The 26,674-nt window shown below is 37.8% G+C and overlaps 1 protein-coding gene across 1 annotated transcript in view; it reads right to left on the bottom strand.

Moving 5' to 3' along the window:
• LOC134219731 (uncharacterized) overlaps positions 1 to 26,674 on the bottom strand; it is a 364,672-nt gene that overhangs the window by 75,436 nt on the left and 262,562 nt on the right. The window contains exon 2 of the mRNA XM_062698570.1: positions 8,338 to 8,514. Coding sequence (XP_062554554.1) covers positions 8,338 to 8,514 — 177 coding nt within the window. The remainder of the gene's footprint in view (positions 1 to 8,337; positions 8,515 to 26,674) is intronic.

Here is a 26,674-nt window from a genome sequence, read left to right as displayed (position 1 = left end):
CAGGTAACGTCTCTACGCTCAGCAATGAGCATTAATAAAAACAAGAGGAAGGGGGAGTCTCTGAATTCTCCACTTCTTTCAAAGAAACAAGGTTTCAAGACCGTCCTGCCCAAGCGCGGAAAAAATAGAAGGAAGCTGGATACTTCAGATATTCCTTCTAAATCTAATGTTGACATTGTTTCTTCTCCTATCGAACTGAGCAATCAGTTCGATTTGATTAATGATGAAATTGAGCAAATCGAATCTACCTTTAGCCCAGGTGATTCGATTCATGCGAAGAAACAAAGGATTCCGTCAATTGTGGTATCTGTTGCCGAGTTTTCTGGCTTTCGGTATGAAATCTTGAGTAACCTTCAGGGGATCAAGGTTTCATTTCAGATTGCTAGGAAGGGTGACTGCCACGTTTTTCCGGGATCCTTTGACGATCGCAAACGTCTTCTTCAGTATTTAACTGAGAAGCGCCATAAATTCTTCACATACGACGACAAAACTGAGCGATTGTTCAAAGTCGTCTTGAAAGGTCTCCCCAATGATGACAATGATTTCTCAATTACTTGGATTTTCACCAGTCCAAGTAATTAAGTAATTAAAAAATGAAAAAGAAATCCCACTCTGGTACTTCCCAGAGGGACATTTCTCAAGAATTTTATTTAGTTCATTTTAACAAAAGTGAACTAAATAATATGAAAAGTTTGGAAAAGGCCTGTATTATGTCCCATGTCCGTGTTACATGGGAACATTTCCGCAGGCCTGGGGGAAATTTCCAAAACCCCGTAAGTGCCAAAAGTGGGGTCATGGAACCAAACATTGTCACATGGATGCTAAATGCATGATTTGTGGTGGAACCTCTCACGCCAAGGATGCATGTCCTGTGAGAGAAGATTCCAATAAATTTAAGTGCGCAAACTGTGGGGGCAATCATAAATCCAATTTCTGGGAATGCCCTTCACGCAAAAAAGTTTTGAATTCCCGTGCAAAATTGATGACGGGAAATTCCAATCGGATCCCAGATTCGACGGGTAGAAATTTTTTAAACGCTCAAATTTCGAAACCAGTTACCGGTCGAGCAATTCATACCCACCACAATTCACAAACAAATTTTGCCGCTCGTCAACGGGTAGGAAGCACTTCAGTAAATTCCAATTTTTCCAATGTACCTACGTATTCAAACATCGCTGCTGGTAGACAAAATTTCTCTTCTTATACCCATGTCCCAACGGAAAATAACTTATAAATAATTTTGATTTTTTAACTGAACAATTGCATCACATGATTGATGCAATGTTCAAAGCAAATACCATTCCTGAAGCTGTTCAGGTTGGTATAAAGTACACACAAAAAATTGTTATCGGGCTCCGTTTCAATGGATCCAAATAATTGTGTGAAAGTTCTAAATTGGAATGCCCGCTCTCTAAAGGGTAAGGAAGATGAATTATTCAACTTCCTTTCAGTTCATAATGTGCATATTGCCATTATAACTGAAACGTATTTAAAACCAGGACTCTCCATTAAAAGAGATCCAAACTATTTTATCTACAGAAATGATCGTCTTGACAGCGCCTGTGGTGGGGTCGCCATTGTCATTAATAGACGTATCAAACATAAATTATTTTCTTCGTTCGAAACCAAAGTTTTTGAAACCTTGGGAGTTTCTGTTGAAACAAATTTTGGACAATTTTCCTTCATTGCAGCCTACTTGCATTTTCAATGCAATGGGCAGCAAAATAATTTGTTGAAAGCTGATCTTTAAATTCTGACTCGCAACAAATCAAAATTCTTCGTAATTGGTGACTTCAATGCCAAACACCGTTCATGGAATAATGCTCAAAGCAACTCCAATGGTAAAATTTTATTTGAAGATTGTTCTGCGGGGTATTATACTATTCAATATCCCAATGGACCAACTTGTTTTTCTTCCAGTCGAAATCCTTCTACAATTGATTTAGTTTTAACGGATTCAAGTCAGCTGTGTGGCCAATTGGTAACTCATGCTGACTTTGACTCTGATCACCTTCCTGTGACGTTTGAAATCTCACAAGAAGCCATTTATAATCCTATCAGCTCTACTTTTAATTATCATAGAGCTGATTGGGATTTATATAAAACGTATATCGATAGGAATTTTGATGTTGATATTCCTCTGAGAAATACCAACTTTGAGAATAATGTCTCGAAGTTGGATCCCAGTTCGAAACCCTTTTGGAAATTAACAAAAATTCTTAAAAAACCTCAAAAGCCAATTCCAGCGCTGAAAGAGGAAAATAAAATTTTATTAACAAATGGCGAAAAGGCTCAAAAACTTGCTCAGCAGTTCGAGAGTGCCCATAATTTTAGTCTAGCTCTCACTAGTCCAATTGAGGATCAGGTTACACGGAGCTTCGAAGACATTCTCAATCAAGAGAATGTTTTTGACCCTTCGTTGGGAACTAATTTGGATGAAGTGAGATCTATTACTAGACAATTTAAAAATATGAAAGCCCCGGGTGATGATGGTATTTTCTACATACTTATCAAAAAACTTCCTGAGAGCTCTTTATCCTTTTTGGTTAATTTATTTAACAAATGTTTTCAATTGGCATACTTTCCAGATAAATGGAAAAACGCCAAAGTTGTTCCAATTTCGAAGCCGGACAAAAATCCAGCTGAGGCTTCTAGTTATCGCCCAATCAGTTTGCTTTCTTCAATAAGCAAACAGTTTGAAAAGATTATTTTAAATAGAATAATGGTTCATATTAATGACAATTCTTTTTTTGCTGATGAACAATTTGGTTTTCGCCATGGGCATTCTACCACCCATCAGTTATTAAGAGTAACGAATTTAATTCGGCTCAACAAATCTGAAGGATATTCGACTGGAGTTGCTCTTCTTGATATAGAGAAAGCATTTGACAGTGTTTGGCATGAAGGTTTGATTGTAAAATTGATGAATTTTAATTTTCCTCTGTACATCATTAAACTGATCCAAAATTATTTATCAGATCGCTCACTGCAGGTAAACTATCAGAATTCCAAATCTGACCTCTTCAAACATGCCGTCAAAACAGAAAGGATGTGCCGCATTGTACATTTTTTTCAAGCGAACAAAGTTCGCGGGAAAAGTACGGTGGACAATTTTGTACGTGAAAATGTGTCGAAAAAAGGATTTTTAGTAGATCGAGCTCCATTGTATTCAAAGGTGATTGGGAGACCAAAGACCAGTGTTGGGAAATGTACAGTAAAACACTGTGATTATGCGAATGTTTACATTTTATCCGGTCAAATTTCATGCACCGCACAAACCGAAACAGTTTTCCAAAAAAATGTACGCCTCATTGTGACATTTTTTTTTGCCGATAAGGCAAACTGTTTGTTTACTGCTGCGTGAGAGTCGAGCCGTCGGTGCGGTCAGCATTTGCATGAGATTTCTTGTTTCGGTTCGTGCGCAGCGCAAACAGAACAGAATCGGGTTTTATTGCCTGTGGCGCAAAGCCTAGAAAGAATGCTAGCCGTTGGTACTAATTAATTAGTTCTAGTCTCTAAAATGAGCAAGGAGTAATGAAATAATCATTTACTACCAAAAACGGTCATATATCTTGAAATGAGCGTACAGAAACGTTAATTGTGGGGAGAGAAAATAATAAAATCATGTGCTGACTGTCGTCTGCTTGGTCGTGGCTGCTGCTGCGGCTGCCGTGGTTTTGTTTTTATTTTACTGCGTGGCAGAATGAATGATAAAAAGAAATGTCAACCGTTCCCATCCCTGCCAAAGACACGAAACAACTCATCAATAGGATCAGAAGCATCATCCGGAAATGGCCGCCGTCCAATGCACTATGGTCCAGGATACAGATTTACGCGGAAAGATGAATTTTGCGCCAAAACTATAGTTTTTAGAAAAAACTGTTGTTCTACAAAATTGTTCGAAATAGTAAGGCCATCATTATGGTGCAACCAAAAAATAGGGTGGCCCATCATATAAAAAAAAAAGAAAATATTTTTTTATTTTTTGGAATATTGACATGTTATGTTCTACAAAGTTGTAGCGCAGCTTATTCCAATCAATTTTGCTAAAAAAACTTTTTCTGTAGCTTTTAAGTTGGCTGATTTAGAGCAATTTTACCTAATTGGATTAGGGTGTACCTTACAAAAACAGTATTTTTGATCTACTTTTTTTGTTTTGGATTTCTCGAAAAAGTCGTCTTCAGGTGACTTTTGGAGCTCAAAAAAATGCAACTTTTAATGGGTGAATATGCTCAATATCTTCTACCAATCAAAAGTTATAATCATTTTTCTGTCAAAATTACATTTTTTCATAAGTTGATATCTCCGGTTAGGGCGGACCAAAAAAATATATTTACACGGCATTTGAAAGAGAAATTCATATTCCTTATTATGTCAAAAAATTGGGGATATGTTATTTTTTTATCTCAAGTTTTACTAATTTTACTAAAATCATGTTTTTTCAAATAAATTGATATAACTCGACATTGGAAGAAGATACAGACGATATTCTTATAGCAAAACACGCGTTTTGGAAAGCCCCAAAAGTCTTCAGAAGGTGACATCCGTGAAAAATAAAAAATAAAATGAGCAGATCATAAATATTGTTTTTTGAGGGACACCCTAATTCTGGTAAGTAAAATTACTCTAAACAAGTGAGCTTAAGAGCTACATAAAAAGTTTATATAGCAAAGTTGATTGGAAAAAGCTGCGCTACAACTTTGTAGAACATTTTATGTCCATATTCCGCAAAATAAAAAAAATAAAAATTTTACATTTTTATAAAATGGCCCACCCTATTTTTCGGTAACTCTATAATAAGGGCCAGAGTATCCAGAACAACTTTGTAGAACTTTTTTTTTTCTTAAAATTATGCTTTAGGCCGAAAATGCATCTTTTCTCGAAAATCTTGCAATACGATGATAATGATAAAACTTATGAAAAGTGTTAAAGCTGTAGATTTTTTATTTTTCGTTTTTCACAAATGTCACCTTCTGAAGACTTTTAGGGCTTTCCAAAACGCGTGTTTTGCTATAAGAATATCGTCTGTATCTTCGTCCATTGTCGAGTTCCATTGTAAGTTTTTTTGAAAAAACATGATTTTAGTAAATTTGGTAAAACTTGAGATAAAAAAATAACATATCTCCAATTTTTTGACATAATAAGGAATATGAATTTCTCTTTCAAATGCCATGTAAACATATTTTTTTGGTCTGCCTTAACCGGAGATATCAACTTATGAAAAAAATATAATTTTGACAGAAAAACGATTATAACTTTTGATCGGTAAAAGATATTGAGCATATTTACCCATCAAAAGATGCATTTTTTTGAGCTCTAAAAGTCACCTGAAAACGACTTTTTCGAGAAATCCAAAACGAAAAAAGTAGATCAAAAATATTTTTTTTGTGAAGTACACCCTAATCCAATTAGGTAAAATTGATCCAAATCAGCCAACTTAAGAGCTACAGAAAAAGTTTTTTTAGCAAAATTAATTGGAATAAGCTGCGCTACAACTTTGTAGAACATAACATGTCAATATTTCAAAAAGTAAAAAAATATTTTCTAATTTTTTTATATGGTGGGCCACCCTATTTTTTGGTTGCACCATAATGATGGCCTTACTATTTCGAACAATTTTGTAGAACAACAGTTTTTTCTAAAAAATATAGTTTTGGCGTAAAATGCATCTTTTCGCGTAAATCTGTATCCCGGACCATAGTGCAACGGTCAGGTGATACCTGCAAGATTAAACTACGTCGTACTGCGGACCACGGACCATATGCTATTATTCATTAATCTAAGTTTAAAGACTAACTCTTTATATAACGTATCTCAGATTAAACTATACCTCTTTGTAGATTTCTTCCCAAACCATTCTTTTCATTCCCGCTATTTAGTGGCCACCCGTTATTTAACCACAGCGGCTAAAAAAAGGATAAACACAGATAAAAATATGTTGTGATTTTAAATGTATTTTCATGCACATATTTTGAGCATGCAAATAAACGTAACATTCAACTGATGTCACGGTTTTTATTTTAAATCGAAATAAATTTAAACTGTGCTTGCTTGTAAAATTCAGTCAAATTTAATTGAATATCGAATGTTAATTCGTTTGATGGTATAAGCTGCAATTTTACACGTCGTTGAATTTAAAAAAATATTTGCTGTGAAGTTTAACAAAAGATGTTCCTACGTTTGTAATGCATGTTATTCCAAACTTTGTGAAATGACGCAAAAACTTCTGAGAACATCTAGAAGCAATGATCTCACAGTAGCTAGATCGATAAAAACCCATTTTAATTCACCGAGTAATGATGCTGCCTTTCTCCTACACAGATAGAAAAAGTTGTTGAAATTTACACGAAAGTAATGCACAAAAGGAATGCCAAAAAGAGCGTAGTCTTCAACGATATTTTCGCTTGAATGTATGCAATTTGTGTTGCATTATGTTACTATTTATTCAATTAAGGCCGATACAAATATTTAAAATCTATTTTGTCTCCCCCCCTCGGTTTTTTTTTTGCCAAAAAATAATATTTTGATTTTCAAAACATTCTTTTACAAATTCGAGGAGATTTTTGATTTTTTTCATTTTAATATTTATTTTTTATAATCCCCCACCCCCTTCTTGACCTTTCGGAGATGAGTTGCACAAAAAGTTAATTAAATATTTGTATCGGACTAAGTGGCATAATGCTATACAAATTGCATACATTTAGGGCGAAATTGGTGGAAAAGATTCATTAATGCTCAGAATAGTGTAATTTTCCGTGTCTATATTTTTTACGCGCTGATTAGTTTTCATTATTTTTTTCAAGACACCAACCTTATGTGGAGTTTATATGGTTCAATGTACCATTTTCTTCAAAACTTTCATATGCAGCGGTCGATCGTTATGAAATTCAAAAGTGATCAACAAGGGTTTGTCATCTATCGAATAAAACTTGTTGCGACAAAATCGGTTAAAGATTACTATACTAAAAGTTGTCTAATGTTTTTTTAGCTTTTTGGCAGTATCACATCTATAGGTTAAATTATTAGAGTTTTGTTTATTGTTTTCTAGAATGTTCTCTAGATTCCCGAAGTTATCTTGGATACCAAGGGATTAATTGAAATTATATTTTTCTTTCTCAATTTAACAACATTTATCGAAAGTCAAGATCCTCATATTAAATACTCAGTCAAAATACATAAATTCTTAGCCACGACGAAATCCACATTTACACATTGAATTATTACTCACATTAGCCATGACGCGAACAATTTCCCTCGTAATTTATTTAACGATGTGCCTAATATTTAGGGAAGGCTGAGAAGGGTGTTATTAAACGTGAAGTAGACAGTTCACATTGACATGTATCTTATTAAGATGATTTTGAGAAAGTATGGAGGATTAATATAGGGTTTTTCTCTGGTGCAACCCTCTGGTGCACACAAACATTTTCTTGATTCGTCAAACTGAGTGTTTTAGTATGGGAATTAGGATTACCCAAACCTACTGTCAGAAAATAATTTATGAAATGAACAAACCGCAACAACTTTACGAGGAAGGCAAAAACCAATCCCCAATCACTGAAGCCCATGCCCGTATTGAATTTCATATGTGGTTCCCACACCCCAAGAGAGGCATTCAATTGTTATATGCTTACATTTGTAATCTCATATCGTACGAAGCAGAATTCGCCCTTTTCAGACATATTCTATATATAGGACTACAACTTTGTCGCCATTCAGTCTCTGCTGCTTAACGAACGCCAAGGGGTTTCGTCTCCGCTTCTTTATGGTTGTTGTACTACATGCCTACATCGGTACACATTTATTCCGTTTCTTTTGCTTTCAAGTAAAAGGCTCGGTCAGGTGCGCTTCGGTGCAATGTTCGTTGTCGCATTCGTTCCGCTCAATTTGACCCGTAATGGTGTCATCAATTTTAATTAGAATGCCCGGATTTTTTCCAGGCTACTCTTGGAGATTCAGAAAGCTTTTTAAGGACACTTTGGGAGTATTTTTACTGTAGCACAATATATATGGCATAAAGAAAAGAAACATTTTGTAGACAAGATTTATCAAATTGGCTGAACACAGCTGATCCTTGTTTGTAAAGGAAACTTCAAATTACTCAGTTTGACTCATGTTACATAATCTGTTGGAAGTCTGCTCGGAAAGGATAATGCCCTTCTATATTCGGCATTATCCAGACAAATAATGATCACGTTTCACAATGGAATTGATTGACTCCATTAGTCCACACAATCCACATGCTGACCGGACAGCCAACGACCAATTGTCGTCGGGCCATCCATCTGCGGCCCACCCTCACACATATAATACGGGAGCCGGTCGATATGCTCTTACCTTCGTCGTTGGGGTCAAAGTCGGCCTCCAGCTCTTCTTTGGTCGGTTCGCGTTGGGTTTCCGCTTCGGCGTTTTTCTGCGATTCACTTCCGTTGACGTCTCCTTGCTTCATTTTTGTCTTCGCTCGCACCTGGTGGCCCCGAAACGCTGCTTGGATCTTGGTTGCTGCCGCCTCGACTGTTGGCAAAAAGGTGCAGAGAATAATGGATGCAAATCAGTGAATTATGTTGCCGGAGGCTTTGGTCAATTGGGCAATCGGATTTAATGTGTAGCAATAAACTCTGGTGCAACATATATTTCGGGATGTAGGTTATTTATTTCGTTGGACTCAAATCATTATTATACTCCTGGATGAATTTGTTAAATATAGTAAAATTCGGACGAAAGCAAAAAGATATCGAAGATGAATTAAAATATTCAATATAAAGACGAGTGAAGTGGAGAAGAAGAAAACGTTGATTTAACTTATTTAAACTCAACAAGTTACTTTAGTTTATATTAAATCACGCCACGTTTATCGAGGCTTTTCCCTTCATAGAAGCGTAGCGTATTTCATGAACGACAATCAAACCTTTCAATAATTTTATTTGTTTTCAATTACAACGAAGCATTTTGTTGCTTCGTACACAGAGGCAATCCATTCGAATCTTCATGCTACGTGAGCCGTGTACAAAATAAAATATTATTTGTTTTACCTACAATCACATCTGGTAGGGAGAACCTCTTTTATCAAATCTGACCTTAAATTGAAACATGTGTAAAAGTTTTCCAGATCAGCCCACAAGTTTACCCAAGTTTACCCATTTTGAAGTGCACATTAAATAAAAACAAATTATGTAATGGAAAGTTAATCGAATTTTCATCTAGGTTGGAATTGCTCCAAACAACACTACAATAATTGTAAATATGAATCGCATTTTTTAAAGATAAAACATAAGGATTTAAGATGCCCTGCTATATGTATACATTCTTCCTCTCTTTTGTACAAGAACTTGGATCCGGTCAGTTACATTTAACGTGATAAGACGCAGACTCCACTTGGGACCCATGCGGTGAAGCTCCGAATATATTTATATTATTTTAAGAGCAAAATACGTACAAAAACGGAACCCACCAAAGGGAACCCCCTTGCATGGTGCAAAGCGGAAAATTTATTGTTCGAGGAGGGAGTTCACCAAGAATCAACCACAACACAGAATGAGCAACAGCAGCTCTGTTTTATTGATGCATCCCGCATTTTTTTTCATCAGTGCCGTGGGCTGCGGGAGCGCATTTATGAAATTCATGGATTGGCGCGCGCGTTTTACACACTCCCGCAGTCTAACAAATGGGGATCATTCTTGTCGTGATGTATATTCTAGCTCTGCCCATAGCAGTGCACTTTATTTCGGTTGGAGATGAAAGTTGTGCGAATTGTAGACTTGACGCAACTATCGGTGCAGCTGTCGGGGATGGTCATAGTCATAACCATATGACAGGCTGGCTTTATGTTGGTTAAGGAAAAACCTATTGTATAATGTTATGAAAAATAAACGAAAACTTTCATTTTTCCTTCGTTTTATGTTTCGTGTGAAACTTGTTATTATTAACATAAGTTTGAAAAGTTATTATTATCCTTTACCTTCATACAGCTGAAACCTGATGGAAGAGTCTGAGAATGATTAAATTTGTCGATGTTCGTTTAGTGATTCTGTTCTTGTTCGCCTCAAATTTATTTATTTAATTTTCCAGTTGTCATAAGACGAGTTTGTACAATCCCATTGAATTCCACCACTTAATTGTATCTTGACAGATACGTATTTCGACCTCAACAGTAAGGCCGTCTTCAGTGTCTCGTACTTGACTCGACTTTACAAGACATACAAGTACGAGACACTGAAGACGGTCTTACTGTTGAGGTCGAAATACGTATCTTTTTTATTTATCATCAGACTAAGGCCGGAGTGGCCTGTGCTGCACATAAAAGACTTCTCCATTCAGCTCGGTCCATGGCTGCACTTCGCCAACCACGCAGTCTGCGGAGGGTCCGCAAGTCGTGCTCCACCTGATCGATCCACCTTGCCCGCTGTGCACCTCGCCTTCTTGTTCCCGTCGGATCGTTGTCGAGAACCATTTTCACCGGATTACTGTCCGACATTCTGGCTACGTGCCCGGCCCACCGCAGTCTTCCGATTTTCGCGGTGTGAACGATGGATGGTTCTCCCAACAGCTGATGCAACTCGTGGTTCATTCGCCTCCTCCACGTACCGTCCGCCATCTGCACCCCACCATAGATGGTACGCAACACTTTCCTTTCAAAAACTCCCAGTGCGCGTTGGTCCTCCACGAGCATCGTTCAGGTGTTGTGTCCGTAGAGAACTACCGGTCTTATAAGCGTTTTGTAGATAGTCAGTTTGGTACGGCGGCGAACTCTATTCGATCGGAGCGTCTTGAGGAGTCCAAAGTATGTACGATTTCCAGCCACTATGCGTCTCCGAATTTCTCTGCTGGTCACCAGTGAGCCCAAGTACACGAATTCTTCAACCACCTCGATTTCGTCACCACCGATAGAAACTGGTGGTGGGTGGCTCACATTGACCTCTCTTGAGCCTCTTCCTATCATGTACTTCGTCTTCGACGTGTTGATGACTAGTCCAATCCGTTTAGCTTCGCTTTTCAGTCTGATGTAGGCTTCCTCCATCCTCTCAAAGTTACGTGCCATGATATCAATGTCGTCGGCGAAACCAAATAACTGGACGGACTTCGTGAAAATCGTACCACTCGTGTCAATCCCTGCCCTTCGTATTACTCCCTCCAAAGCGATGTTGAATAGCAGACACGAAAGACCATCACCTTGCCGTAACCCTCTACGGGTTTCGAAGGGACTCGAGAATGCCCCTGAAACTCGAACTACGCACATCACCCGATCCATCGTCGCCTTGATCAACCGTATCAGTTTATCCGGAAATCTGTTTTCGTGCATTAGCTGCCATAGCTGGTCCCGATCGATTGTATCATATGCGGCTTTGAAGTCGATAAATAGATGATGTGTGGGCACGTTGTATTCCGGCATTTCTGCAATACCTGACGTATGGCGAACACCTGGTCTGTGGTAGAGCGTTCACCCATAAATCCCGCCTGGTACTGCCCCACGAACTCTCTTGCAATTGGTGTTAGTCGACGGCATAAAATTTGGGAGAGTACCTTGTAGGCGGCGTTCAGCAATGTGATTGCGCGGTAGTTGCTACAATCCAGCTTATCGCCCTTTTTGTAGATGGGACGACACCGACACAGACGACACACGACACCTTCCATCCACTCCTGCGGCAGAACCTCATCCTCCCAAAACTTGGTAATCACCCAGTGCAGCGCTCTAGCCAGTGCTTCATCACCGTGTTTAAACAGCTCTCCTGGTAGTTGGTCAACTCCAGGGGCTTTGTTGTTTTTCAGCCGGCCGATCTCCTCCTGGATTTCCTGGAGATTCGGAGCCGGAAGTCGCATGTCCTGCGCGCGTGCTCCTAGGTTCATTACCATACCGCCACCGTTGTCTGCCATATCGCCATTCAGGTGCTCGCCATTGGATCCGCCATTGGAAGCACCGCAACCGCTGCACTATGCACGGTGGCTCCGGATCAGAGAAACGACTGGTATGACGGCGAATGTGAGCAGTTAGTTGAGGAGAAGAATGCAGCATGGGCGAGATTGCTGCAACACCGCACGAGGGCGAACGAGGCACGATACAAACGGGAGCGTGAGGTGATCCAAAGGTGGCCTTGATCAACCATATCACCTCATTTCATCTCATCACCTTTGGATCACGTCACGCTCGTTCGTAAGAAGGTTCCCGTTTATGTCCTTACACATATCGGGCGATGGCACGTGGCCCTTACGTGAACGGTTCAACTTCTCATAGAACTTCGTGCGTTATTAGCGCGGTACAGTTCCTCCATCTCTTCACGGTCTCGATCTTCCTGCTGACGCTTTTTCCTCCGGAAAATCGAGTTTTGTCTGTTCCGCGCCCGTTTGTATCGTGCCTCGTTCGCCCTCGTGCGGTGTTGCAGCCAGGCTTGTAAAATGTCATCTGCATGTCATTTGACTAATTTGCTCATAACTTTCTTTAGAAGCAAAATTTCTTCCATAATTTTGAATGTATTGAAATGTACATCAAAGGCTGGAGAGTGAAAACTCTCCAAAATGTCACGTGTCATTTGACATAATGTCATTTGAATGACATTTTGCCTCCCACGCCCCAGATTACATACTTACAGCAAAGTCTCGTTAGACTAAGTTGTAGGCCCATTTAACCGCTATAAGTTCGTCATACAACATGAATTGATAGCAACCTTCTGAAACAAGTTCTGGGAAAATTATACAAACGAATGCAAATGACATTTTACAACACTGGTTGCAGCAATCTCGCCCATGCTGCATCCTTCTCCTCAACTAACTGCTCACATTCGCCGTCATACCAGTCGTTTCTCTGATCCGGAGCCACCGTGCCTAGTGCAGCGGTTGCAGTGCTTCCAATGGTGGATCGAAATACGTATCTGTCAAGATACAATTAAGTGGTGGAATTCAATGGGATTGTACAAACTCGTTTTATGACAAGTGAAGACATTCCACTAAAAAGCTCAAAATAATTTTCTTAATTTTCCAGGTTATTTTAAGACATTTACGAAAGGATCTTTCGAATATCGTCGGGAAAATCTAATACAATTCCTTAAGGAATTCTCTTCTTTAGTTTTTCTACAATATTCATTTGGGATTTATTTTTTCAGGAATTTTCATGGAAAATACTTTGAAGTTTCCAGGCAAAAACAATACAATTTCCAATGATAGCTCTAACAATTTCACAGCGGATTTTTTTTTAGGAAATACTAAATGAAAATGTTTGTATTTTCCACGGCAAATGTTTGAGATTTTCCATGGGTGTTTCTTCAGAATTTCTTAGAAGTATCATAATTCGAGGGAACATTGACCATATTTTTTTTTATTATTTCGTAAATATTCGACTTGGGCTCAGTTGAGTTTATGTATATGAAAAGATAGAACATTTCGCTGGGAAAGAAGAACAAATATAAATTCATACATTTTTATGAGTTATGAAGAAAATCATCTACGCCTACCCAAAATGAAGTTCAAGCAACTCAAAATTAAGTTAAGACCGTTGGTGGGGGAAGCCAATTTTGAGTTGGATGGTCCAAATCGCCAATCCTGTGTAAAAAAGTACTTAAATACTAAGTTAGTAAACTTAGGGTAATAAAAATCAAAATATAAGTTCTTAACCTAAAATTGGCCTTTCCCATTAAACTACTTTTGTTAAGTAGTTTTCTTTCTCTGTTGATAACAACGGGTGGAATGAAAGAGATGCCAAATCAAAAACAACTCAAAATTTAGGCTGTTTGATTTTCCCGTGTAGAGTGCGACGCTGCAATCAATTAAAGGATTTATAGGTCGAAAAAACAGCCCGAGTAAGATTGGGCAGGTTCGTATAGTCTCTATATATAAAAATGAGTTTACATTTCATTTGAGGCAATATAACCTACGAACGGATGGATCGATTTTCAAGATTTCCTCAATGATCGGTTCGTCTTGGGATCAGCTGTGTTTTTTATATAGGGTATCTGTTCCCATATTAATAACAGCCCGTATACTAATCCCAACCGTCGATAAACCAAATAAAAAATAGATTTATTTACAATTTCACACATCGTATGTACACAATAATGGATGGAACACATTCTTGAATGCTTGGAATATTATTCAAAATTTTGTTTATGTAATGTTTTAATTCACAAGTATCAAATTATTAAAAGATAAAATTATAAAGCACTTTTATTTTCATTTTCCTACCTCTGAACTGATGGTTTGATGCACTGCTCGATTGCTACTAGCAGATTCATCTGTTTTCACGCCGTTGTTTTCCACTCAATTTCAAGCTAAAACAATTCTATCCCTTCAAAATTCACTTCACAGCACATAAAGCACATCACATTTTCACTATGAATATAATAATATTTTAAAAACCAACGCGATTTCCTATAGTTTGATATAGGTTTATTTCGAACAACGTCTAAATTATCCTTGTCCGTATTCCAAACTGTTTACATGGCTTGCAGTACTCTCAAGGGTTGCCGACCTGGATTTTTATTTCAAAGCGCTTGAATGAACTTTCACTGTGAAATTCAACTCTTATGTTTGTAAAATAAATTATATCGAAAAGATAAGTTATGACAAACATAAAATTTAACTGATAAGATGGAAAACTGCAACAAAAACAGCAATTTTGTAATTATATTTCAACTCAAATACAAAACATTGTAGATTTCGGCATCACTGCAATCATATCGTTACGTATACACACAAGTAATAGTGTGCGTATTTTATGTTGGAAACAGTGTTATTGATATAGGTACAGGCATAGGATTAACTGTTTTTGAATGTTATTGAAATAGGTGCATGGCGGGGATGATGTTTTTTAGCTAAATACTTCAACAATGTGATGAAAATTTCATTTTTGAAGTTACCAAATTGTTTTCAATTAAAAATTACATGAGCCGAGCATAATTATTCTCATGTTTTTTTATTATTGGGTGAGAAATCAATGCATTTCATATGCGCATTGCCTTATTGTTATTGATATAGGAACAGATACCCTATAAAAAAAGATACAACATTTACTGTGAGTTGAAAAATTTAGTTTGTTCTTATTTTTTTCAATTTTGGCTATAAATGTATGCAAATTTTAGAGGTAAGCCTGCTAAAGGCTGAAAGCCTTCCAAATAAAGAAAATATTAATAATGCAAATTTTGTCGACGGTTATAGCATTCTTCAGAAAATTTCAGAGGACCGACATCCATTTTTTTACTATGGATTTTGACAGGTTTGCCTGTCATCCCCCTGTTATCCCCCAGTGTCAAATTACCCCAATACTCATTTATTCTGCAATAGTATATGCGCGAATTTTGAATGTTTATCTTTTTACAGGAGAATATGATGCAAAACGCCCAAACCACTGAATAATGCAACATGATACAATCATGAGAAAATATAGAAAAAAATTAGCGAACTATAAATTAAAACTACAGTCGACTCTCTACATCTCGATGTTCTACATCTCGATATCTTTCCCTATGTCGATAGTTTCCTTGGTCCCTTCAATCTACATACATTTGAATATTCTACATCTCGATATCCTCCTTATCTCGATATCTCTCTATCTCGATGAGTGCTGATCATATTTTGTTCTGGATTCACTCTCTTTATGTCGATATGTTCAAATTTTTAGGCTACTAGACCATCTTCGGACAATAACAAACAAATCAACAACAAGAAATGGCATTTGTTTTGTTTTCGTTTTTCATAGCAACGAGCTGTTTTAGGTCTAGTACCCATTTGAATTTTCCTTCCATTCGTCGATCTTTCCTTATCTCGATGGTCCCTTCAATATCGAGATGTGGAGAGGCGACTGTATTTTACACTCGATTCCATGCTTCAAACTTAATAATGTTCAACTTATTTGCTCAATAATTCAGAATACTACTTGCACAAGCACAAGGTACTGTCTATGCCTTTGTTCGTTTTATATCATTTTCACCGTCGGAATTGTTTATGTTGCATTCGCAGTGCACTCGTATTGGTGACTCAGAAAATATGTTACAAAGATGGCGTAGCTTGTCATCCCCTTTAGTCTAGATTCAGATACCTTAGATTAAGATAACTCACATTAAGTAATCAAATTAACAGAAAAAAAGGTTGTTAATTTTTTGAAAATGGCGAAAGGAGCCAAATTCCGAAGGTTTAAGAAAAAATTGAAAAATTTCTTTAAAAATATATATTTATAAATTCTTATTCTATTTCCAAAAAATTCTTCTCTTCATACCGTATTCCGATAGACTGAAGAGAAAGAAAAAAAAAGTAAAATAACCTGCGAAGAAAAATATTTGCTTACATTTACATTTTCCACTAGATGTCTTTTGACAACTATTTGCATACTGATTGTTCAAAACATCCTCATATCGAAAATAAAACTTGCTATTCGCTTATGAAATAATGAAGGGATAGAAAATTTAAATTGTTCAATCTAGTGATGAAAATATGCAGTACCAAAAAAAATGTTGTGATTTCTAACCGAAACATCAGAATTTGGCTTAGCTTTAGCTTTAGCTTAGCCTTAGCTTAGCTTTAGCTTAGCTTTAGCTTAGCTTTAGCTTAGCTTTAGCTTAGCTTTAGCTTAGCATTAGCTTAGCTTTAGCTTAGCTTTAGCTTAGCTTTAGCTTAGCTTTAGCTTAGCTTTAGCTTAGCTTTAGCTTAGCTTTACCTTAGCATTAGCTTAGCTTTAGCTTTAGCTTAGCTTTAGCATAGCTTTAGCTTAGCTTTAGCTTAGCTTTAGCTTAGCTTTAGCTTAGCTTTAGCTTAGCTTTAGCTTAGCTTTAGCTTAGCTTTAGCTTAGATTTAGCTTAGCTTTAGCTTAGCTTTAGCTTAGCTTTAGCTTAGCTTTAGCTTAGCTTTAGCTTAGCTTTAGCTTAGCTTTAGCTTAGCTTAGCTTTAGCTTAGCTTAGCTTTAGCTTAGCTTTAGCTTGGCTTTAGCTTAGCTTTAGCTTAGCTTTAGCTTAGCTTTAGCTTAGCTTAGCTTTAGCTTAGCTTTAGCTTTAGCTTAGCTTTAGCTTAGCTTTAGCTTAGCTTTAGCTTAGCTTTAGCTTAGCTTTAGCTTAGCTTTAGCTTAGCTTTAGCTTAGCTTTAGCTTAGCTTTAGCTTAGCTTGTAGCGCACGGATCTGTTTCACGAAGTAAGCGGCTTAAGCGCCACCTTCGAATTAGCTCTTGTAATAACCCGGTATGAGGACTGCTGATCAGGGCAGGCCAAACAGTTGTTCAGAACTTCAAAAGTACACTTTTGATCCATTAACCAAACCAGTTTCAAAAATACTAGGAATAATAGGATAAATTAAATTTTGCTATTAAACACTCTCCAACTCCGAGCGGTAGTCGCAGGATTAATCTCAGACTCAAACAATTTCGTTAAAATTTCAAAGAACGACCACGGTCTGGTAGAAGTTCAAACTGAACTCGAAGTAATAATGTTTTATACAATTTTAAACGAAATAAAAAAAACTTATTTAACAAAAAGAAAATTTAATGAGTTTTACACTTTTAATTAGTTTTGATTTCCAAAGATTTCGGTTCTAATCAGATAGACCGGCTACGGACCGGAAGACGTCTTTTTATTTAATTTAATAATTTGCCCTAATACGTTGCGCATACGTATGAGCTAATAGGTCTGACCTGTTCCTCGGCGGACGATGTCGAGTTCGTTGAAACAGGCGCTGTAAATATTCGTTGAACCAGTCTAACGAGCTTATGGCGATGATACGGGATGGACCACCTCGTGCGTGGGTTGAAACATATAGGATAAATGCGTCCCTAGTATTGGTGGAGAGTCGAGCAGTGGATGCGTTGCTCGAAACCGCGCGACTTGGCGCGACGAGCTTCTGGCCACACCGAATTGACCACAATGTCGAAAGCTTCACCAAAGTTGGTTGCTCGTTCCAAAAAACACTGGTTCCTGCCTTGGCTTGGATCGGAAAAATCCACCCTGGATAAACTGCCCACGTTGGATGGGCGGCAGCCTGATCAACTTCCTTTTTATTCACCAAATTTTCAAAACTTGTTCAACTAGTCCTATCGAACTCACCAAATTTACTGGAAATTCGACTTTAGTAGTAAACTGAATGGAACTATTTAATTTAAATAAGGCTTGAACACTCCACTAGAAAGAATAATCGGACGCGAGACGAATATGGTTGAACCTAAAACCTTATAACGCAATTATGTTTTATATTTTCAGCATCAAAGTCAATTTATTTCAAATAGGGACACGGCAGGTATTTTCGTCTGTTCGTCATAGTCTCGAAAACCAATAAAAGAGACGCTTTTTTGTAAAACTTATACGTACCAAATCGTAAGCTCAGGAGAAATGTTCTGCTATAGTGGAGTTCTAGCAAATGGACATTGCTTTCGTTGGTTTTAGCCCCTACGACGATGGACGGAAATACCTGCCGTGTCCCTACCATACATTTTATTTAATAATTCACAAGATTTCTTGATAGATTAATACGTAACACACCTACGTAACGCATACAAAGTGAAATTATAGACACTTCCAAAGGAAGGTCAAAAACATCTCAGAGCTTCGCAATTTATTCATAACCGAATTGCCTGTGCAACTAATTGTGCAAGTCTTCTGCGACCCGCAAATGCTCCTGAAAGGGGCCGATACCACACAATAATTCCAGAGCATTGCTATTTTATTCGAAACCATCCATACGGGCAAATTGTGTACGCAACAAATTGTTTAAGTCCTCCGAGATGACAACAAACGAAATCCGAAACATCCGTAAAAGTGGCCAATTCCAAAAGTTCATCTCAAAGCAAACTTTCGAAACTGTTTATTTCGGCGAATTGATTATGCAATCAATAGTGAAAGTCTATTGTGACCCGAAATGACCACAAACAATACGGTCCTCAGGATACCCGAATCATCCGTAAAATAGGTTAAACCTAAAAGTTGATCCCAGAGCTGAGCATTTTTGTTAGCATTCACGTAGTAACGGTGAATTATATGTGGAGTAAATAGTGAAAGTCCTCTATGACCTAACAAAAGCTAACCAGATTCGATTTTTTAGAAAAATTGTTTTTTAGATTTTTTTTTAGAAAACATTGTTAACGGCTCCGGTTCTCCGGGAAATTTGGGACATCCGCTAAAATTATTAATTCCAGAAGTTCATATTTTATTTCGAAAACATCCATAGCGGGGAAGTGATTGTGTAATCAATAGTAGGAATTTTCTATGACGTCTGAATGTCACAAAACCATCCTCCGGATGGAAGGAATGTCATTGAAAATGGTCAATTCCAAAAGTTCATCCCACAGCTTTGCTAAGAGGCCAAATTTGTAAAATTGTATTTGTAAAAGAGGCCAAATCCAACAGTTAGCGTAACAGATCATCATTGGCCAACAACGGCGGCGTTGCGGCGTTCCTCCTTGAATTCCTCCGAAGTTTCTCTAGAAGCTCCTTTGGAAGTTCTTCACGAATTTCCTCCGGAAATTCGTCCATAAGTTCCTTCGGAAATCCTTTCGGAAGTTCATTAAGTAAACCTTTGGAAAGTTCCTAAAGGCATTCTTCGAGATGTTCTTCTGAGAATTCCGAGAGTTTCTCCGCAAATCCCTCCAGAAACTCATCAAGTACTTCCTCGGGGAGCTGCTCCGGGAACTCTACCGTACTTCTTCCGGAAGCTCCTCCGGGCATTCCTCCAGAAATTCTCAAGGAAGTATGAATCCGTAAGTTTCTCCGTGAATTCTTTTTGGAATTGGTCACTTTCACGGATGTTCCGGATCTTCCGGAGTACCATTACCGTACAGTACCGAAGACTTTTATTATTGATTGCAAACACAATTCGCCAGGATAAGTGGTTACGAAAAAATCACGATGCTCTGAGATAAATTTTTGGAATTGACCACTTTTACGAATAAACCGGATCTCCTGAAGGACCGTCTCTTAAGTACAGAAGACTTTCCCTATGAATTTGCCAGAATGAAAGGTTATGAAAAAATCGCTGTGTTGAAGTTTTGGAATTGTTCACTTTTACTGATGTTCCACATCTACCGAAGTACCGTTTCTAGGACATTTAGGGGTCACTTTCACTATTGATTGCTCGTGCAATTTGTCAGAATGGATACTTATGAAAAAATCGCGAAGCTCTGGGATTAACTTTTAGAATTGGCCATTTTACGGATGTCCCGGATCTTCCGGAGTACCTTTTTTGAGACATTTGGGGGTCACAGAAGACTTCTACTATTGAATGCTCCCACAATTTGCCAGACTGAATGGTTATCACAAAATCACAAAGTTCTGGGATGAACTTTTGGAATTGTTTTTTTTACGGATGTTCCGGATCTTCCGGAGGGCCGTTTGTGGGACATTTGTAGGTCACAGAAGGCCTTAACTATTGATTGCACCCACAATTTGCCAGAATGAATGGTTACCAAAAAATCGCGAAGCTCTGGGATGAACTTTTGAAATTGGCCATTTTACGGATGTTCCGGATCTTCCGGAGAACCATTTCTGAGATATTTGGAAGTCACAGAAGACATTTACTATTGATTGCAACTACAATTTGCCAGAATGAATGGTTATCAAAGGGGGCCCTCCTTAGTCGTGCGGTAAGACGCGCGGCTACAAAGCAAGACCATGCTGAGGGTGGCTGGGTTCGATTCCCGATGCCGGTCTAGGCAATTTTCGGATTGGAAATTGTCTCGACTTCCCTGGGCATAAAAGTATCATCGTGCTAGCCTCATGATATACGAATGCAAAAATGGTAACCTGGCTTAGAAACCCCGCAGTTAATAACTGTGGAAGTGCTTAATGAACACTAAGCTGCGAGGCGGCTCTGTCCCAGTGTGGGGATGTAATGCCAATAATAATAAGAAGAAGAATGGTTATCAAAAAATCGCAAAGCTCTGGAATGAACTTTTGGAATTGGCCAATTTTACGGAAGTTTCGGATCTTCTAGAGGTCTTTCCCATGACCGCTAGAGGGATAAATTTCCCCAGAAATGGCGTATACAATATAGCAAATACAGTTGGGATCATCAGAGCACATATTTGCAAGCAATTTTATGTTTCATAATACGAAACTCGAAAATTTGGTGCCAAATTGAGATGCTCAAACAGTACCTCTTTAGTACAGGTTCCCCAGGGACTAGAGTGGTTGGAATTGGAATCTATAGCATCGAAAATCGGTTGAAATTTGAGTTTTTGTGATCGTGATGAAATCTTGGGTCCAAATGGACCCCAATGCACAATGTGTCACTTTTTTGTGGCGCCTCTCCTAGATGTAGCTGGAAGCTGATTTTCTCAGGGAGTCTTAGTTTCCGAAAGTTAGGAAAAGTCATAATTTTTCAGATTATTATCTCGTTGCGTTACAAAGTTACAGCGGTGTTTTGGGTGTGCTTGGGTCGAAATGGACCCTAATGCACTAGAAAGGTTAATAGCCATCAAGAACTAAAATACTCATATATAACTCTTAAGGTTCCCCCAAACATACGCGACGCGACAGTCGCAACGCGATTTCATCGCTAGGCGACAGCGATAACTGTCGCCGTTAGTAAGGAAGCTCAAATAGAATATTGCCTGCAGCGACCCAACGATAGAATCGCGGCGACTAGTTGTCGCCGTCGCGGCGATGTAATCGCTTAGGTCTGGGGGAGCCTTTAAATGAAATCTTTGGTAAATGGGATTCAAATTAGGATTCACTAGGATTCAAAAATATTGATCTACTTTCTTTTACAAACATTTAAAGCTCGTTGAGAAAAATTATCTGCAAAACTTCCAACGCCTTACTTAATCATGTTGACTTCACTCAGTTTGCGACAATATTAATATCGTTATTTAAAAAATAAAATATCTGTACGGGACACTGTTTAGCGCAAGGATGATATAAAGACTTAGAAGCAACATTTTATATCCAAACATGTAAGCTAAACGACGCGCATTTCGCAATATTATACTTTCGTCGTATTCTTATTGATGAAAAAAAAACATTAGAGAAGGTTATACAAATCTAGTTAATAAATATTTATTCCAGTGGGACACCAAAAAACTCTGATTTCAAAAGATGTTACAAGCTATGCGTTGAAACGATAGCCAATGCCAGTTAACTGCATTTCTCAATCAAGGTTTCGTAGCTTGAGGACAAAATATATTTTCTTTTGCATCTATTTTAAGTCTTTTCAGAATCCAAACAAGACCGCTTCTTGTTCCAGCTTACTTTATCGAGGACACCATACTCAATTAATCGTCAGTCAACAAAGACTATGTTTTTATTTTACGTTTGCAGGCACGCGGCAAAGTTAAATAAAAAGCTAACATTGCAGTGGTTCGTTGCCTTTTTTTAGATTGATGCCACACGAAATTCGAGAAGAATTGAGATTATTATTAATTTGGATTCTGGACAATTTTACTTTGAAACAAAAGAGCAAGCATATTAATCTTGAACTGTTGTAACATCCGCAAAAAGCTATTTAACTTTTAAATCAAAATGCGCATATCAAACAATATCGATCAATAAAAATACTTTGGAAATCCATTGCTGGAATAATATATTCAAAAAGTATGCGCTCAGAAATAAAATCGCTTCCGTCACGTCTAAAAACAAAGCATAGAATGGGGAACGCTAATTTCCGTAAGACTAAATTGCCCGTGTACATACCGATGTTCCGCGCTCACAGCAAACACACTGAACAATCGAACGAAAGTGTATTCGATAAAGCATGAATTGAATTTACTTACCCGTACAATATGATGCACCTCCAGCTCTAACATGCACGCGCGTTATTGAAGCGCATCATCATCATCATCGTTGGCGGGAATCGATGCAATTCAATTGTATAACATATTGAATAGGGGGAGTTGGTGGAAAATGTGGAAAGTATTCGGAAAATTCCCAGCTATAGTTTATATATATATATATATATATATATATATATATATATATATATATATATATATATATATATATATATATCAGAGGAAATGAGGGCTTTGTAAGTTTTTTTTTTCAATAATTGGCATGAGGTTTCCAATAACTTATCATGTTGATTTGGACATTACCGTACCTTGATCTACGACAATCCGACTTTTAATGCCTTGACTTCATGATCCACTAGACTTACATTATCGATCTCAAATCATGCCAAAAAGAAATTAAGCACTGTGGTATCTATATGACCCATCACTGACTGCAGTCCTTTATTGTACTGATCGATCCATTTTCAGCAGGACATCACTGGAACCGTTGGTTGCCGTTTCATATATTTGTGACCCAGTTCGATACGAACAGCGAATGGGCTCACCCAGAACAAACATGGATTTATTACTCTCCAGCAGTTAGCGTGAGCCAACATGATGACGAAGATAGGAGTTGTGTATGTCAATGGTTGGTGTATTGAATATACCAAGTTCCGTTTATGCCACAAAAGGAAGCTGTATGCTGCCGGTTGTGAAGCAGAAGCAGAAGTAGAAGCTGCTTCTGGAATCCAAACTGTAGATGTGGGTTTTAAGCTATTGAAAATTCTGACGCTGCACTGGCAGTGTTGAATACGCTGAAGCAATGAATGAACTGGAAAGTCGAGCTGGTATTGATAAGTTCTTGTACCCGTTAATATAATTTAAATAATTTTGTTGTGTTGTGGATGGTATAATGGATATATTTTGAAATAGTTATAACATGTGAAACAATACAAAAATTTAATATTTATGCATTATCTAGAAAATAATCTTCAACGATTTTACTCTGGTCTTTTAAAGAGATACAGTGAATATTGATGCAATAGAATGACAGCATTTGCTTTCTGTCAAAAGACACGTCCACAATCGAACTACTTCCCATACTATTAAATAAACGCGTTAAATACACGATTTTAATCACTTGTGCATGGCGGAATATTCAACAGATTCATCCAGTTGCAATACGAATAGAATCTCATACAAATAGCTCTAGGTCCAGTTGCAGATATAGAAATAACATTAATTAAACATTTATCAGTGAAACACATTTTTCAAATTGATTAGTTTAAACCTATAAATGGTTATATGTAATAAGTGGTCAATTTGTTAATCTTCGATGTATGTATGAAGGCTAGCGCAGTACCTATAATCTTCATATTTCAATCATGTTATCCATTACCTATTCCATTTGTCAAAGAAAGAATTACTCATGCTTGCTAATGTGATAACTTCTCTACCATAATCTCAAACGTCAAGATAAACAAAGCTGCACATTTCTGTTCCTGTTGAGCAAAATGACTCTTGTTGTCTAAGCGTTCGTTTCTACATAGTGGCTTCGCTATGCGAACAAACATATGCCGCAATAAATATTCCGATTAGAGCACAATCAAACAATTGCCCTCTACGGTCAACCAAATGGACCACAATTCAGAGTCGCTTATCAACAAGCTTGTTATGTAAGAGTCAGTCGAAGAGGCGCTATCTTGCTGGATACGACACGAAGCAACTCAAAGCGGCTAAACTGTGTCAGAGGATTAATTTCCCAAACGCTAATAAATGCTGGGAAGTACAAATGACATCTGATCTGATGGCTGGCACATCGCCGATGACATGGGAAGTGCGACACATGTGAGGGTTTTGGGTGGCATCCATTGACTATGTTACGCGAAAAAGGAAACATTTTTCACCGTAACGATTTGATGAAATATTAAGATACAAATAAATCAAAGTGTTAACCCTGGAATTGTTACATAATCAGTGGATAGCTCTCTTCAGGCACATGGATAAGATATTTACATACTCAGCGCTGTATACTTTTACTTTGTTTCGACGATGATAAATGACGAGTAGTCGTGCATCATAGATATGTATGACATCGATTGAAGACGATGCGACAGATTGTATAACATTGATTTAGTTATTATTTTGACATCTACAGATCATAGTACCCTCGTCGTGAATGACAATTGCAATCAGAGCATGAAATATTCATTTTCATGAAGAACATTCGCTCCGAGTTTTGACAATCGTGTTTTGATTATTTAAAACACAGAATGACTTACTCAGTTTACTTCTTCATAGATTCATCGAATTGATTACCACTGAGTATAGTAACCAAGATGAATACACCACTAGGTGTTCCAATCTACCAAATTCACGATTCAGCCATCTTGGATTTTAGTATGGGAGAGCCAGCCGGTTTGTTTTCGTTTTGCACTGAAAATGAATTTTTCACCCCCGCCTCCTTCTCTTCCACAAACTTTGCAGATTGGAGCACCTAGTACTGTATTCATCTTGATAGTAACTGCGCGCGAATAAAACATAATTGGCCTTGTTTATACTGACAAATGCCATTAAAAATGCCCCTTAATTGAACGTCGGGATTAGATCTATGCGTGTATTTATTTAAATCACCAAACCTGTGTTCAGTTTTACGATTATTTAATAATTTGTGATATTTAAGTAAATACTCACTGACCCATATTCAATCCGAAAATTGACAGTGCAGAGCCGAATATGAATATGTTTAGAAGTGAAGTGACAAAGAAGGCCGATGGGTTTCATAAAAAATAATCGAATATTTAAAGCTCTGATTGCATTCATTCAAACGAAGGAGGTTTAAAGTTTTCGAATGCCAGACAATACATGCTAGAAAGGACCCATTATATCACCCTAGGACGAATCACTGCTTGTCAGTACATTAGAAATCAATCAGTCAGACATCGACGTCTAGTCTGTATCAGACTACAACAAACAAATATTGCAAAATTGATTTAAAAATTTACATAGGTATATTGTCGCAAAAAGTAAAATTAAACCAAACGACTTAATGTTGAACAGGAATCTATATACATAAAAATGAATTTCTGTCTGTCTGACCCTTATAGACTCGGAAACTACTGAACCGATCGACGTGAAAATTTACATGCAGAGGTTTTTAGGGTCGGGGAAGGTTCTTAAGATGGTTTGAGACCCCTCCCCCTTTTGGAAAGGGGGGCTCCCATACAAATGGAACACACATTTCTGCTTAACTCGAGAACTAATCAGAGAATAAATCAATTTTAGGCGAAACAAAGTTCGTCGGGTCTGCTAGTAATATATATATATATATTCATTCCGTGCCGATAGTTCGAACGAGCCAGACGTGTGTGCTGTGTCTCATCGCGGGTTTTGTTCGGTAGTGCGTGTCTATTGTGTGGTGCCTACCTACGGATCCAAGGCGATTACTGTCGGCGAGCGAAGTAGCTGCTTCTGGCGACGCCAGTGAAGCAGGCTATTGTTTCTGCTGCTACCTACAGCAGCAGCGCAGATAAGTGGAAGGCATTGTTTTATTGTTCTCTCATCTCTCTGATACAGAGTGGGATTAATTATAATACATTAAATTAGTTTTTTTTATATTTTTTCTAATTTGCTATTAGTTCTAAGTTAGTATAAGAATTAATAGTCCTTCCACCTTGCGAGGTGAGAATGGAGGCAGAGACTATGGGGGGCGGTAGTCCTCTGAAAGATGTCCGCACACGATTGTACCATGCGGCTTCGCCTGGGCCTTGGGTTGTTTACTTTCGGCAGAAAGTGAAAAGTCTAGACTTTCTCGGCATTAAGCGAGATTTGACGCGTCGTTTTACGAAGCTTGATTTTAGTCAGATCAACAGGAACAAGCTACGAATCACCGCACCTACATATCAGGTGGCGAACGAAATTGCTAAAGACAAGGCGTACAATGTAGAATATTTAGTTTATGTCCCCTCGCGGGAGGTCGAAATCGAAGGTGCGATCAACGCAGCGAGCCTGACT

The sequence above is a fragment of the Armigeres subalbatus genome, chromosome 3 (genome assembly GCF_024139115.2).
Source record: "Armigeres subalbatus isolate Guangzhou_Male chromosome 3, GZ_Asu_2, whole genome shotgun sequence".
Taxonomy (NCBI): domain Eukaryota; kingdom Metazoa; phylum Arthropoda; class Insecta; order Diptera; family Culicidae; genus Armigeres; species Armigeres subalbatus.
The sequence above is the reverse complement of the archived record's forward strand: the minus strand, read 5'-3'. Positions and strand labels throughout refer to the sequence as shown.